This window comes from Bos javanicus, chromosome X, assembly GCF_032452875.1.
Source record: "Bos javanicus breed banteng chromosome X, ARS-OSU_banteng_1.0, whole genome shotgun sequence".
In the NCBI taxonomy this organism is placed as follows: Eukaryota; Metazoa; Chordata; class Mammalia; order Artiodactyla; family Bovidae; genus Bos; species Bos javanicus.
Genome location: NC_083897.1, coordinates 57,157,250 through 57,172,676, shown reverse-complemented (window position 1 = coordinate 57,172,676; position 15,427 = coordinate 57,157,250). Strand labels below are relative to the sequence as shown.

General features: G+C 37.4%; 1 protein-coding gene across 3 annotated transcripts in view; it reads right to left on the bottom strand.

Moving 5' to 3' along the window:
- The window catches only part of RNF128 (ring finger protein 128), a 100,569-nt gene that overhangs the window by 10,458 nt on the left and 74,684 nt on the right, over nucleotides 1-15,427 (bottom strand). For 2 of the 3 annotated variants that reach the window (XM_061409347.1, XM_061409346.1), the window contains exons 3-6: nucleotides 8,334-8,405; nucleotides 4,544-4,626; nucleotides 1,477-1,573; nucleotides 514-682 (exon numbers count right to left, since the gene is read on the bottom strand). In XM_061409347.1, coding sequence (XP_061265331.1) covers nucleotides 514-682; nucleotides 1,477-1,573; nucleotides 4,544-4,626; nucleotides 8,334-8,405 — 421 coding nt within the window. Of the gene's footprint in view, nucleotides 1-444; nucleotides 683-1,476; nucleotides 1,574-4,543; nucleotides 4,627-8,333; nucleotides 8,406-15,427 lie in introns of all 3 variants that reach the window. The other variant, XM_061409349.1, reaches the window with a different exon arrangement.

The following is a 15,427-nucleotide window of genomic DNA, read 5'->3' as shown; positions in this document are numbered from 1 at the left end:
TTGTTCATTTCATGGCAAATAACAGGTGGCAGCACACTGTTCTTAAACACAGTTTCCCATCTGGCAAAAAAAGGAGGGGGTGGTTCTGGAGAAGTTGTGTATAAATCAAGGTTTTGGAAATTAAATTATATTTTATCATTCCATAATTTCTGGTTGATATGCAATAAAGAATGGCTTCTAAAGTTGAAAACTTGTCCTTAGCTTCTGTAAGTTAATAAATCAACACTTAAATGCATTTGAGAGCAACTTTCTAATAAAAAATCTTTTTTCTGTGAATAAACCCCATTCTTAAAGCATTTCATCTGTTTCAGGTACATTTGAATATGTGTATATTAAGTCAAAAGAGGGGTGCATCCTGCATTGCATCACTGTCACTAGAAAAAACCTGGAATGTGTTAATTGTGTTAATGGATAAACAGAATAAATGCTAAAAAACAGGAGTACTCTGCCTGGGTGTCTAATCTCCAGCGGATCATTTGTGGGGCACTTGGGGCCCCTCAGCCTGGTGCTCACTTGCTGAGTGTGCATGTTCCTCCAAAGGTGGTTCATCTGCTCCCTGAACTGAAGCATATCCAGATGAAGCAGTCTCACTGCGGTTATCCTCTTCATGAGGAGAGGCATTACTGGAAGTTTCATTGGATACAGGAACTTGTAAAGACACTGACCCATCTTCAACATCCACCTGTGGAAAGCATTTGACCACATTAACAGAATCTCAGAGTACACACTTTTCCTTGACATATTATTACAAAGTTTCTTCATAGGTGACTTCTTAGAGCAAGGCTTCTTGACTTTTGAAACTTACAATCTATTTTTTGATGATCACAAACATCTCTTGCTGGTCCCAGCCAGAGCACTGGAATAACAGGGTCCAATGGGGTGAAAGATGTTACAGGCAGACTGCCATCAACATTTGACATGTTTATCTGGGTGAACACTTCATAATATAATGCCTGAGACAAGGAACGCACTCAAAAAACAAATTCCTATGCTGTCCCCTAGGAGTATTGAGAATCACTGTCATCTATATATCTCCTCAAGTCAGGAAGATTCTGTTGATCTTGAGTCTCTGTTGTGTATATTGTGAAACAGGTAGTTTTTTCACTTATGAAATATAATTCAATATTTATTATACTTTCTCAAACTTTACATGCTCATTTAACTACAAGTCTGGTTGCAATGCAATAGTAAGATAGTAAAAAACAACAAGGGGTATCAGAAGTCAGCTGGGGTTATCACTTCAAGTTCTGACCACATAATAAGTACATTTGAGGAGGGGGAAGAAGGAGGAAAACAGAGGTGGTCCAACACGGCATCTCACTGTAACTATGATGTAAGTAGTTCCTGTTTTTGGTATAACCCATAAGTCTAGCACATTGTATAGTTACAAAATAGGATGATGACTTTCTGAAGGTTAAGATATATAAATAACACACTGGTTAAGTTCCTTTGTATAAATAGTTTAGCAATGTTTACCTCAATTCCCAAAGCTTTGAGTATGTCACATTTGCACATGGGGCAAGTCCTGTGTTCTAACAGCCATGGGTCAACACATGTCTTATGGAAAACATGGCTAATGAAGGAAAAACATATAAATTGGTTATCTGTTGTGAAATAGCAACAACGCTTTGCCTAATATACTAACAAGTTACTCTATAAGTTTACTTGGTCTTTTAACAAATGACTTTTTTCCCTTTAAAACACACAATTACAGAAACAAAATTTAGAAATTTCATAATACAGTACTTTTAAATATAAAAGCCTCATTACCCTAGCTTCATAAAAACTATTTTTAATACTACTTATGAAAAAATAGTTAAGATATTGCCTGATCTAAGATGTACAGTAATTCGGATCTTGATTATTTTGTTATATCCTAACTAGACCATTCAGGTATGACCTAAATCAAATTCCTTATGATTATACAGTGGAAGTGAGAAATAGATTTAAGGGACTAGATCTGATAGATAGAGTGCCTGATGAACTATGGATGGAGATTCACAACATTGTACAGGAGACAGGGATCAAGACCATCCCCATGGAAAAGAAATGCAAAAAAGCAAAATGGCTGTCTGAATAGGCCTTACAAATAGCTGTGAAAAGAGAACCGAAAACCTGAGGAGAAAAGGAAAGATATAAGCATCTGAATGCAGAGTTCCAAAGAATAGCAAGGAGAGATAAAAGCCTTCCTCAGTGATCAATGCAAAGAAATAGAGGAAAACAACAGAATGGGAAAGACTAGAGATCTCTTCAAGAAACTTAGAGATACCAAGGGAACATTTCATGCAAAGATGGGCTCGATAAAGGACAGAAATGGTATGGACCTAACAGAAGCAGAAGATATTAAGAAGAGGTGGCAGGAATACACAGAAGAACTGTACAAAAAAGATCTTCATGACCAAGATAATCATGATGGTGTGATCACTCGCCTAGAGCCAGACATCCTGGAATGGGAAGTCAAGTGGGCCTTAGAAAGCATCACTACGAACAAAGCTAGTGGAGGTGATGGAATTCCAGTGGAGCTATTTCAAATCCTGAAAGATGATGCTGTGAAAGTACTGCACTCAATATGCCAGCAAATTTGGAAAACTCAGCAGTGGCCACAGGACTGGAAAAGGTCAGTTTTCATTCCAATCCCAAAGAAAGACAATGCCAAAGAATGCTCAAACTACCTCACAATAGCACTCATCTCACATTCTAGTAAAATAATGCTCAAAATTCTCCAAGCCAGGCTTCAGCAATATGTGAACTGTGAACTTCCAGATGTTCACGCTGGCTTTAGAAATGGCAGACGAACCAGAGATCAAATTGCCAACATCTGCTGGATCATGGAAAAAGCAAGAGAGTTCCAGAAAAACATCTATTTCTGCTTTATTGACTATGCCATAGCCTTTGACTGTGTGGATCACAATAAACTGTGGAAAATTCTGAAAGAGATGGGAATACCAGACCACCTGACCTGCCTCTTGAGAAACCTATATGCAAGTCAGGGAGCAACAGTTAGAACTGGACATGGAACAACAGACTGGTTCCAAATAGGAAAAGGAGTACATCAAGGCTATATATTGTCACCCTGCTTATTTAACTTATATGCAGAGTAAATCATGAGAAACGCTGGGCTGGAAGAAGCACAATCTGGAATCAAGATTGCTAGAAGAAATATCAATAACCTCAGATATGTAGATGACACCACCATTATGGCAGAAAGTGAAGAGGAACTAAAAAGCCTCTTGATGAAAGTGAAAGAGGAGAGTCAAAAAGTTGGCTTAAAGCTCAACATTCAGAAAACGAAGATCATGGCATTTGGTCCCATCACTTCATGGGAAATAGATGGGGAAACAGTGGAAACAGTGTCAGACTTTATTTTTGGGGCTCCAAAATGACTGCAGATGGTGACTGCAGCCATGAAATTAAAAGACGCTTACTCCTTGGAAGGAAAGTTATGACCAACCTAGACAGCATATTCAAAAGCAGAGACATTACTTTGCCAACAAAGGTCCGTCTAGTCAAGGCTATGGTTTTTCCAGTGATCATGTATGGATGTGAGAGTTGGACTGTGAAGAAAGCTGAGTGCCGAAGAATTGATGCTTTTGAACTGTGGTGTTGGAGAAGACTCTTGAGAGTCCCTTGGACTGCAAGGAGATCCAACCAGTCCATTCTAAAGGAGATCAGTCCTGGTTGTTCTTTGGAAGGACTGATGCTAAAGCTGAAACTCCAGTACTTTGGCCACCTCATGCGAAGAGTTGACTCATTGGAAAAGACTCTGATGCTGGGAGGAATTGGGGGCAGGAGGAGAAGGGGACGACAGAGGATGAGATGGCTGGATGGCATTACCGACTTGATGGACATGAGTTTGAGTGAACTCTGGGAGTTGGTGATGGACAGGGAGGCCTGGCGTGCTGCGATTCATGGGGTCGCAAAGAGTCAGACATGACTGAGCGACTGAACTGAACTGAACTGAACTATAAACTAGTACAATTAGTCATTCTTGATAATATAGACAAAAGTATTGAGTGCAAAATAATTCTCATAATTTAGGAAATGTGACAAATTCCAAGAATACCACTATTTAATAGCAAAAAGGAAGAATGTTAAGAATAACTTCCAGGAGATGGATAATGAAAAGCTAACAAACACTTCCAAATAGGTGCTCATAAATTGATTTTATTTTTTCTCAACAGGATGGGCAGAAATCTTTTGAATTAAATTATCCAGTACCGCTCACACACAAACACACAAATAAACAGTGGTGCTGGCTACACACACACACACATACACACACAATCAACAGTGGTGCTAGCTAGGTTCTCAGTTTTTTACAGAAGTAGTTTCCAAATTGTACCAGATTATGGAAACTTCATATAGTTAGCCTCATACTATTTCCAATGATATTAAAAATAAAGCAATCATCTGTATTTAAGTGAAAAGAAGTTAAAAACAAACACTTTATTTATTTGGAGACATTCAAAATAGTTTCCTGCACTATAATCATTTTTGTAAATCAGCTATTTTTATTGACAACATAAAAGAAAATCAAACTTACTTGCAGGTTAGGATGCGCACCAAATCATTTGGTTTATATAGTTCAATACACACGGCACAACTATCTCCATCAGGGCCGATTTCCTAAGAGCAAAGAGTTACTGTTATTCTGATGGATAAGAAAAACACACTAAACTACAGAGCAAGATCAGAATATACATGTATTTAATACATTACTTAAATTCCTACAGAAGGAGCATCATATCACTAAAATGACTTTCAATAAGAAATTTAAAATTATCTAGACTTAACTGGAATCTAAAAAAAAGCCAAACTTATAGAAACAGAGTAGAAAAGTAGTTTTCAAGGGCTGAGGAGGGGGGAAAATAGGGAAAAGTTAGTAAAAGGGTACAAATTTTCAACTATGAGGTCTGAAGATCTAATATAAAACATGGCGACAAGTTGATAACACTGTGTATTATGTAATTGAAATTAGAAAATAAAATACTTAAGACTTTAAAAAGTAAAAGAAGAGGATTCCTGAGTAGCCTAGTGGTTAGGATTCTGGGCTTTCACTGCCATTAGTTCAGTTCAGTTCAGTTGCTCAGTTGTGTCTGACTCTTTGCAACCCCATGAATCGCCACATGCCAAGCCTCCCTGTCCATCACCAACTCCCAGAGTTTACCCAAACTCATGTCCATCAAGTCAGTGATGCCATCCAGCCATCTCATCCTCTGTCATCCCCTTCTCCTCCTGCCCCCAATCCCTCCCAGCATCAGGGTCTTTTCCAGTGAGTCGACTCTTCACTGCCATAGCCTGGGTTCAATCCCTAGTCGGGGAACTCAGATCTTGCAAGCCATATAGCATGACAGAAATAAATAAATAAATGTAAAAGAATAAAGTTAACCCAAGAGGAATAGTATAAAGAGAAACATGAAGCACTGATGTAAACTTTTTCCTGGTTTTAGAATTTACACAGTGCCATAAGTTCTTTTGGAGAAGGCAATGGCACCCCACTCCAGTACTCTTGCCTGGAAAATCCCATAGATGGCAGAGCCTGGTAGGCTGCAGTCCATGGGGTCGCTAAGAATTGGACATGACTGAGCGACTTCCCTTTCACTTTTTACTTTCATTCATTGGAGAAGGAAATGGCAACCCACTCCAGTGTTCTTGCCTGGAGAATCCCAGGGATGGGGGAGCCTGGTGGGCCTCTGTCTATGGGGTTGTACAGAGTCAGACACGACTGAAGCAACTTAGCAGCAGCAGCAGCATAAATTCTTCGGCTACGTTTTTCCATCAAAAAAATTAAGGTATAATTCATATGAAGTTAAATTCATTCTAAATGTTGAGTAAATAGTTTTGCAAGTTTGGAGAAGCATGCAGTCACTTAATCCCCACCATAATCAAGACACAGGATAGTCCTGGTACTCCAATAAATTCCTCTATATCCCTTTGTAATTAACACCCTCCTTTTATCTCTATCTTCTGTTACCCACTGATTTGTTTTTCAGTGCCTTCTATTTTGGCTTCTCCAGGGTATCTTATAAGTGGAATTGTGTATTATATAGCCTTTGAGTCTGGCTTCTTTTACTTAACATAACGCATTTACAATTCATCCCTGTTGGTGAATATATCAGTAGGGTTCTGCTGTTTTTATGGCTAAGTAGTACTCTTTAATATAGATGTACCACAGTTTTTTATCCATTCACCATCTGAAGGACATTTGGCTTCTTTTCAGTTTTGGGTAATCATCAGTAAAGCTTCCCTGAGCAATTTTGAACAAGCTTTTACATAAGTGGGTAAACACCTAGCAGTGAGATTGCTGGGTTCTTTGGAGAGTGTATATTTGACTTCATAAAATTGCAAAATCGTTTTCCAAACTGGCTGTATATTGCATTCTCACCAGCAAATGCATGAAAGTTCCAGCTGTTCCACATCTGACCAGCTATTGGTACTGTAGGTTCAATTGGTTTTAGCCATTCTAATAAATGTGCTGTGGGTATCACAGTGTGGTTTTAATTTGCACTTCCCTAATGATGAATGATGTTGAGCAACATTTTATGTGCTTCTTTGCTAACCATATATTTCTTTGGTAAAATGTCTGTTTTGCCCATTTTTACACTAGGTTGCTTTTTCTTTTGTTGAATTTTGAGAGTTCTTTATATATTCTGAATACAGTCCTTTATCAGATATGTGACTCAAGTCTGTGGCTCATCTTTTCAGTATCTTAACAGTATCTTTCAAACAGCAAAAGCTAATTTTAACAGTCAAATTTCTCATTTTTTTCTTTAATGGACTTGTTTTTGGTATCATATCTAAGTAATTTTTGCCTAACTCAAGCAACAGAGATATTTTTCTCCAAAGTTCTCTTATAAAACTTCATAGTTCTAGGTTTTATATTTAAGTCTGTGGTCCATTTTGAGTTAATTTTTACAGAGGGTATAAAGCATGGACTGAGGTTCATTGTTTATTTTTTCTGCATATGGATATTCAGTCACTGTTTATGGTGAGCCACCAAATGGCTGTCCTTTTAAATTGCTTTTGCATCTTTGTCTAAAATCAATTGATCATATATCTGTAGGTCTATTTCTGGACTGTCTCTTCTGTTCCAAAGATCTAAAGGTCTAGCCTTTTCCTAATACCACACCTTCTGGACAACTATAACTTTAAAATAACTGTGCAAATCAGGAAACATTAGGCATCCAAATTTGTTGTTTATCAGAATTATTTTGGTTATTCTAGTTCTCTTGCTTTTCCAAATAAACTCAGAATCAACTTGTCAATTTCTACAAAAGATGCAACTAATATTTTGATTGAAACTGCGATGAATCTTTAGATTAGTTTGGGGAGAGTCTTCTAACTCATGAACATGGTATATCCCCATTCCTTTAGGTCTTCTTTGATTTCTTTCTTTCTTTGATATTTTGTAGTTTTCAGCATATAGACCTTGTACACATTTTGTAAGATGTATACCTAAGTATATAATGGCTTTGGTGCTATTTTAGATGGTATTTTTTTATTTCAATAAGTTCTATAGCTATATTTTCATTGTCGTACAAACCTCTATAGCTATTTTTTTATATGGGTTTTAAACATCAATGGTACTTTTCAACTGTGCTAAATCTGAAAATCGATGTTCAAGTAAAATTGTACTTAAGTATTATATTCATCTTCTGTTGTTGCTACAACAAATTACAATAACTTAGTGGCTTAAAATGCACAAACTTATACTCTTAAGTGTTATTGCTCATGGACCCTTTCTTGTACCACTCCAATCTCTTACTTCCATTGTCACATCTCCTACTTCATTGTCAAATCTCCTCTTGCCTCCCTCACATAAGAACACTGTGATTATATTCAGGCCCCACTTGGATGATCCCCTGGAGAAGGCAGTGGCAACCCACTCCAGTATTCTTGCCTGGAAAATCCCATGGACGGAGGAGCCTGGTAGGCTACAGTCCATGGGGTCGCAAAGAGTCGGACACGACGGAGCGACTTCACTTTCACTTGGATAATCTAGGATAATCTTCCCATCTCAAGATCCTTAACTTAATCACATCTGCAAAGTCTTTTTTGCTATATAAGATAACATTTACAGGCTCCAGGGATTTAAAAAAAAAAACCTGGATGTCCTTGGGGGTCATTATTCAGCCAACCTCCAGCATTAAATAGATTAAAAAATCAGTTATATTTATAAATTCCAATTAAAATCATACTTTGGAAGAACATGAACTTTAAAAAATGGATTGGTAGCACTGCTTTAAAACAAATAGCATTTCAAAGAAAAAAAAAAAGAAATGCATGTTAAGATCGCATTAGACCCTCAAAAAAAAAAAAAGTCATAAATGCACCTTGTCTCCTTGCTTCAGTGTACGGAGTTGAAGCCTTCCAATAGCTTTTTTAGCATCTGCCTTTAACTGTCTCTGTAATAAAAAATAGCAGGTATTAGAAAAAAAATTTTAAACAAATATGATAAAAGAGGTAGAGAGGATTAATAAATATCTATAAGGTAAAAGTCAGTGTATAAGTAAATGCTGAAAGACACAATTTAATTAACCATAATAAATGTCCATTTATCTCATATCAAACAGGATTTTTTGAACTACTGAAACCTTATGTTTCCTACCTTCTTAAACAGCAGCTTTGGGCCACAATGATAAAGCTCTATGTCTCTATTCCAAATGAATTCAGATGCTATGGATTTTCAAAGCAGTTTTCCTATTTTCAAAAGCCCAGAAGGTCTTAAAGTACATATTTTCCAATTTCTTTTTTTTTTTTGAAGTGTCTTGTTTGGTAGAAAGTGCATAGGATTTGGATTCAAATGAACCTAGATTCAAACTCTGACTTTGTCACTTATGAAATGAAAAATCCTGGACAAGTCATTAAATTTTTGTGCTTGTTTACTCATCTATAAAATGAGGATAACATCAATCCTTCCAGTGTTATTCAGTACTAGGGGAAAAACATTGCTGTTTATAACCACTACTACCTTGTAAGGTGGGTGGATTCTGAGAGTTTTTTGTTTATTTCACTTAACATATACCTAGATGAGTCTGGATATGCAAAGGCAAGTCCATGGTTCATTTAGGGAATAAGGACTAAAATATTACATTTATATGTATCTATCCATATATACACATATGTATATATTTGAATCAAAAGTGAGGTTTTAATATGGAATCTAGATAAATGGTACCAATGAACATATTTGTAGGGGAAGAATAAAGACTCAGACATAGAGAATAGACTTACAGACATAAGAATAGACTTATAGCGGGGGCAGGAGAGGGTGGGAAAAATTGAGACAGTAGCATTGAAATGCATACATATTACCATGTGCAAAACAGATAGCTAGTGAGAAGTGGCTGTATAACACAGGGAGCTCAACCTGGTGCTCTGTGACAATCTAGAGGGGTTGAATGGGGTGGGGGATGGGAGGGAGGTTCAGAAGGGAGGGAGCATATGTAAACCTAAGGCTGATTCATGTTGATGTATGGCAGAAATCAATGCAACACTGTAAAGCAATTATCCTTCAAATAAAAATAAATTAAAAAATAAAATTTAAAAAAGTATGGGGGAAATCTAAAAGGCGAGGGAAAAGTGAGAAGGAAAGGAATCAATGAGAGACTATCTCTTTGTGTGGGATGAACTGGAGGGTGGGGGTGGGGGGAAAGCCAGGTAGTATGAGACATTCAGTGTTAATTTGAAATTATTTGTGATGCCACAAATAAACCTTCCTTATATTTCAGTAAAATCTACCACATATACGAATGCCTCAAGAAAAGATAATATATATGTAAATTGAAGAAGAGGCCAGGTTTCATGCCTGGGTGGATGCTGTATGGAATAGAGAGATAGCATGTTTAGCAGGGCAAGATGATAAGCAATCTTCCTATTTTGTATTGTGAAATGAACAAACTTAGAGAAATTCAGCAAAAAGTAGATGGGCAGAACCAGAAGTCTTATGAGAATGTCAACAGCTTCCTCATCCCCACCCCGCCCCCCCCCCGTATGTACCTCCATCCCTAGAGGGAGACCCCCTAGCTGACATCAAGGCTATATGAAAATTAGAGATAATTTAAGTGTTTGTCACTCAGTTGTGTCCCACTCTCTGAGACCTCATGGACTGTAACCCACCAGGCTGCTCTGTCCATGGGATTTCCCAGGCAAGAATACTGAAGTACGTTGCCATTTCCTTCTCCAGGGGGATCTTCCCAACCCAGGGATCAAACCTGGGTCTCCCACATTGCAGGCAGATTCTATACCATCTGAACCACCGGGAAGCTATGTAAGTAAAGTACCCAGCATAATGTCTGGCTGATAACAGACACTCAATAAAATGTTTATTAAATGAAAATATAAAGTATTTTCATCAATAAGCATATTTATACATGTCTGTAGCAAATATATTTTGGACGGGAATAATCCATGAGTATAGGTATGTGAAGCTATTCCTTAATGCCCAAATCTACCTCCTATGTAAGATATCATTTTGTGAAAGGTATTTGACTTGATGCCAAGGTGATTACTGCCAAAGTATTTTTCTGCTGTCACAGTAGGAGCAGAAACTTCTCAGATTGTTATCTGACGGGCAAACATAGCTCATAGAAACAGTTAATAGGAAGGCCTAGCCCTTAGAAGGAAAGAAGTGCTAATTGAAGCCCTTTCACTCCCTGTTTGGGAGACTTAATCATGGAGTTCACTCACAAGGGGAATTTTATCATGGTACTTAATTTTGAGCCTAAATATTTCCCTTCTATTTTGTTACTTGCATCACAAGTAAATAATAGAATGACAGTGAAACAAGGTACACTTAGGGTCTTTAGAGCTGGAAAAATTCTTGGGAGTTCACCTAGCCTGATATCTAATCTGACAGAAAAGAAAACTGATGCCCAAAGGGAAAGAATACCTTGCTCAAAATCTCAGAGTTGGTTAGTGTCAGTCCCACTGAAGCCCAGAGTTTGGGAACACTTAACTCTGACATCAAGGTAGTCATCTTTTGTTTACTGTGGCTTGAAGTAGGAAGCTAGTACTACTACTTCCTTATATTTATATAATTGTTTAAAAAAATGTTTTAGTTTGTTTTGTTTTTCTTTCTTATTTTTTTAAATTGTGAAAGTTATGATAACACATTTACAGGAGACTTAGAAAATAGCTGTTATATAATTTAAAATTATTTTTGATATCTATTACCTCACTTAATCCTCACAATATCCCCTAAAGGAGACAATATCTCTATTTTAATGTCATTCAAATGGAGGCTTGCAAAAGTAAAATAATTTGTCCAAAAGGGAACGCAACCTCTAAACGACAGTTAGTACAGAAGTCTGCTCTTCATACCCCAAGATTCCATTATAATACAGCCATCCAAAATCGTTTGAAGTTTTTCCAACTCCTGGATTCTACGGTCTGGCAAATTATGGCCAGTATGCCCACAGGGCTCTGGCCTTGGCCTAAACTTCCAAACATTACTACTTTCGTTTCCTATAAAATATAAGCTATTTCGACATGAAGAAGAGAAAAATGCAGATGATACAAAAATAGAGCCAACAAGAGAAAATACGACAAGGAAAAAGTGAAGTTGATGAGAAGTCTTTGACAACCATTTTGCACTTTGTCTTTAGAGAGCTTCTGACTTAGGTTTAAGCAACCAGTTCCACGACAACTGGGGAAATGTACTCACAAGGAAGTGATACATCTCTAGCGTATTTACATGATTAAGCCTGCACAGTTTGATTTCTCATTCCAAAATGTTCAACAAAATATAAATGCATGAGCCTCCAGTGCTAGTGCTTATTCATCAGGGATGAATGCTAACTATACAACTTTGATTATATCCAAGACTAACTGCAAATTAATTTGAGAGGTGGGATCAAAAGCAAACTTTAAATGTAATGTTCAAGTCTATGTTGATGAGAAAAGTGGAACTTACATTAAGACAAATGTTTTAAAAAAAATTGAGGGGAGACAAAAATATAGGGGAAAATCCAAGATGCCAGAATATCCTAAGCAAGGGACTTGATTATGAAGGATTTCTAAAAGATTTGTAGCACAGCATATACCAGTATTTAAGGAAGCAGCCCTAGAATTTTAAAAAGCCTTTGAAAGGAAATCTGAATGTTTCCAATAACTCCTACCAAGCTTTTATAAGGAAAATATATTTCTTTCAATACGGAGGTGTGACTTGTGGTTTTGTTAAGAAGCACAATTTTTAGAACCTGAATAAAGGTTTTAAAACTGCCATCAGCACTCAAAATATTAATATTTCACTGTCACATTGATAGTAGGAGTTTCCAAGATGCACCCATTCCTCTAAATACTGACATATGAGAACAAGATTAAGACCAAGTAGTTTATATTAAGGGCTTCCCAGGAGGAGAAGGGGACGACAGAGGATGAGATGGTTGGCTGGCATCGCCGACTCAATGGACAAGAGTTTGAGCAAACTCCAGGAGATGGTGAAGGACAGGCAAGCCTGGCATGGTGCTGTCCATGGGGTCACAAAGAGTAAGACACAAAGAGTAAACCTGGTGTGCCACAGTCCATGGGGTCGCAGAGTCAGGCATGACTGAGCGACTAAACAACAACAGGAGGCGCTAGTTGTAAAGAATCTGACTGCCAATGTTTGAGACACAAGAGATGCAGGTTCAATCCCTGGGTTGGGAAGATCTGGAGTAGGAGATGGCACCTCACTCCAGTATCCTTACCTGGAAAAATTCCATGGGCAGAGGAACCTGGTAGGCTACAGTCCATGGGACCGCAAAGAGCCAGACATGAATGAGCACAGCACAGCACAGTTTATATTAAATACAGGTTGAGATTTCCCTGGTGGCTCAGACAGTAAAGCATCTGCCCACAATGTGGGAGACCCCAGTTCAATCCCTGGGTCAAGAAGATACTCTGGAGAAGGGAATGGAAACCCACTCCAGGATTCTTGCCTGGAGAATTCCATGGACAGAGGAGCTTTTCAGGCTACAATTCATGGGGTCACAAGAAGTTGGACATGACTAAGAAATTAACATTTTGGGAAATATGAAACCTCTCTCCAATTCTGTCTCCTCACCAGTAAGTAGGAATACTAATAATCCTATATAGGATTGTTACAACAATATTTTGGGCTTCCCTGGTGGCTCAGCGGTAAAGAATTCACCTGTCAATGCAGGAAACATAAGAGACACAGGTTCAATCCCTGGGTTGGGAAGATCACCTAGAGAAAAAAATGGCAACCCACTCTAGTATTCTTGCCTGGGAAATCCTATAGATAGAGGAGCCTGGTGGGCTACAGTCGTAAAAGTGTCAGACACAACTTAGTAACTAAACAGCACGTTTGAATAATATTAAGTCAAACTTTTGGGTGCCGCTATATGCTTTAATATTTAAAGACAATGTGCCTAATGCAAACTATAGTTTATGTTTTACTTCTTAAAAAACAGAACTTAAGAGTTTATCTACTTTGGTACACAAATTGCTTCAGACACCTTTTCAGTACCTCTCCATCATATCAGAATTCCTATCCTATAAATTCCAACAGCACATTGTTTCCACCTCTTATATTCTGTAGTTGTTATTATTCATGTGTCTTTTTCTCCTAGTAGATTGTGAGTAGGTAGAAGACTGGGCCTTAATCATTTTTTTTTTTAAATCAATCTTTACTCAAAGGATAGCTTTTGAATTTAGAAAAAGAGATTTTCCCATTTAAGTTTTATTCATTAAAAGCCTCTACTCAATCAATTTTGAGGGAAAAAAGGTTTAGAGAACATGTATTGGACTCCTGCCATGCGTCAGGTTTAACCCTAAGCTTTTACATGTGTCATCTTGTTTAAACAGTAACAACCTTATGGAATAGGCATTTTAATATCCAAATTTTACAGACAAGAAAAGGTCTTGAAGCTTGACTAAAGGCCAGGCAGCTGGTTAGTTGCAGAGCTGTGATTCAATTCAAGCCCAGGTTCTATCTGGCTTTAAAGCCCATGATCTCTCCACTATAGTACACTGCCTCCATTGTGTAACAGCAAAGAAGCCTTTAAAGGGCTTCACATTCCTTGTGAAGAAGATAAATGAAAGGGAAAAAACCCTCAAAGTCAGCTATTATCCAATCTTCAAATCCTTCTTCATTTGACTACTTAACTGTGATTTGGGGAACTCTCTTAAACAAGTATTTTATATCAACATATTCTACCCACCTCCTCCCCAGTTCTAAGAGATACCTGGTCTAAGAAAATTTGGCAGAATAGAAGACTGATTCAAAGCAGTTTGGTTGTTGGCCAATTTTGTCAGCGGAAGCTTAATGTCATTACTCTATTCAAAAGCTGGGATGTTCTAGTCACTGACGAATCTCGGCTGTACAGTTTCTTCTGTTGTTGTTCTGAGCGACACTTTTAAGTGGGCCGAAAAATGAAGATCTGCGGCAATTCTCATCTTATATTACAATGTTCAATTTTTAAATTACAGTGAACACAAAGATATTCTACCTATTTTACCTATGAATTTATATTGAACTAAGTAAAATAAATGTTTTAGTCTGGTTATTTGTCAGCCTGATTTTTGGTCCCAGGGTATTCAGCTTTCAGTTTAACTGAAACCCACATAAATAACTAGGCATGTAGTCGAACCTAATTACTTGATGGGGGGCTGGGCAGGGTGAGTATATAAAAGAAAGAAAAGAACGTGGATATAAGCAAACTAGATTTTCCTGTTCTTAAGCCACCACTTTTTTAAAAATAAAAGCTTTCATAAAAATTTGGCTTAGAATTTATACAACAGAAATCTTAAAATCAAGAATTATGGTAAGAGGATTCTTTTACTCAGATTCCTGTGAACAAAATCAAAATCTGAGTGTCGTGGCTATTTTGATATATGAGAACTGAGAGAAATCTATTTTTTCCCCAATCAAAAACCTATGCATCGAATCACTGTGTCATACATCTGAAACTAATATAATATTGTATGTCAATTATACTTCAATTTAAAAAGCTAAAATTTGCATGCTGCAACTAGAAGATTCAACATGCTGCAATGAAGACCTGACACAGCCAAATAAATAAAAATAATTTTTAAGAGGAGTAAGCAAAAACACCCCTATGTATAATATTTGAACGGGAGGATTCCTAAAGGAAAGAGGAGCTGCAGACGGTAACACAGCTTCCCCTAAGTCTATGGAATTACAGAAATATGAGTACAGATCATTTGCATGAAGACGATCCCTGTGAACAGTGTGAAGAAATACACTGTAAGGAAGAGCATTGAGAAAAGGGGGAATTTGACCCAGGGGATAGGTTATGACTCAGATGATAGCATTTTTCAAAGAAACAATCAAAACCTTTATTATAGTAAGTGAATACTTTTTTTAAAATGTCCTGAGAGACTCATTGTAAGAGCTTCCCTTTGTTCAATGAGAAAATCACAGAAAGACTATAAAACTAGGTCCTACTCAGATAAGAATTTG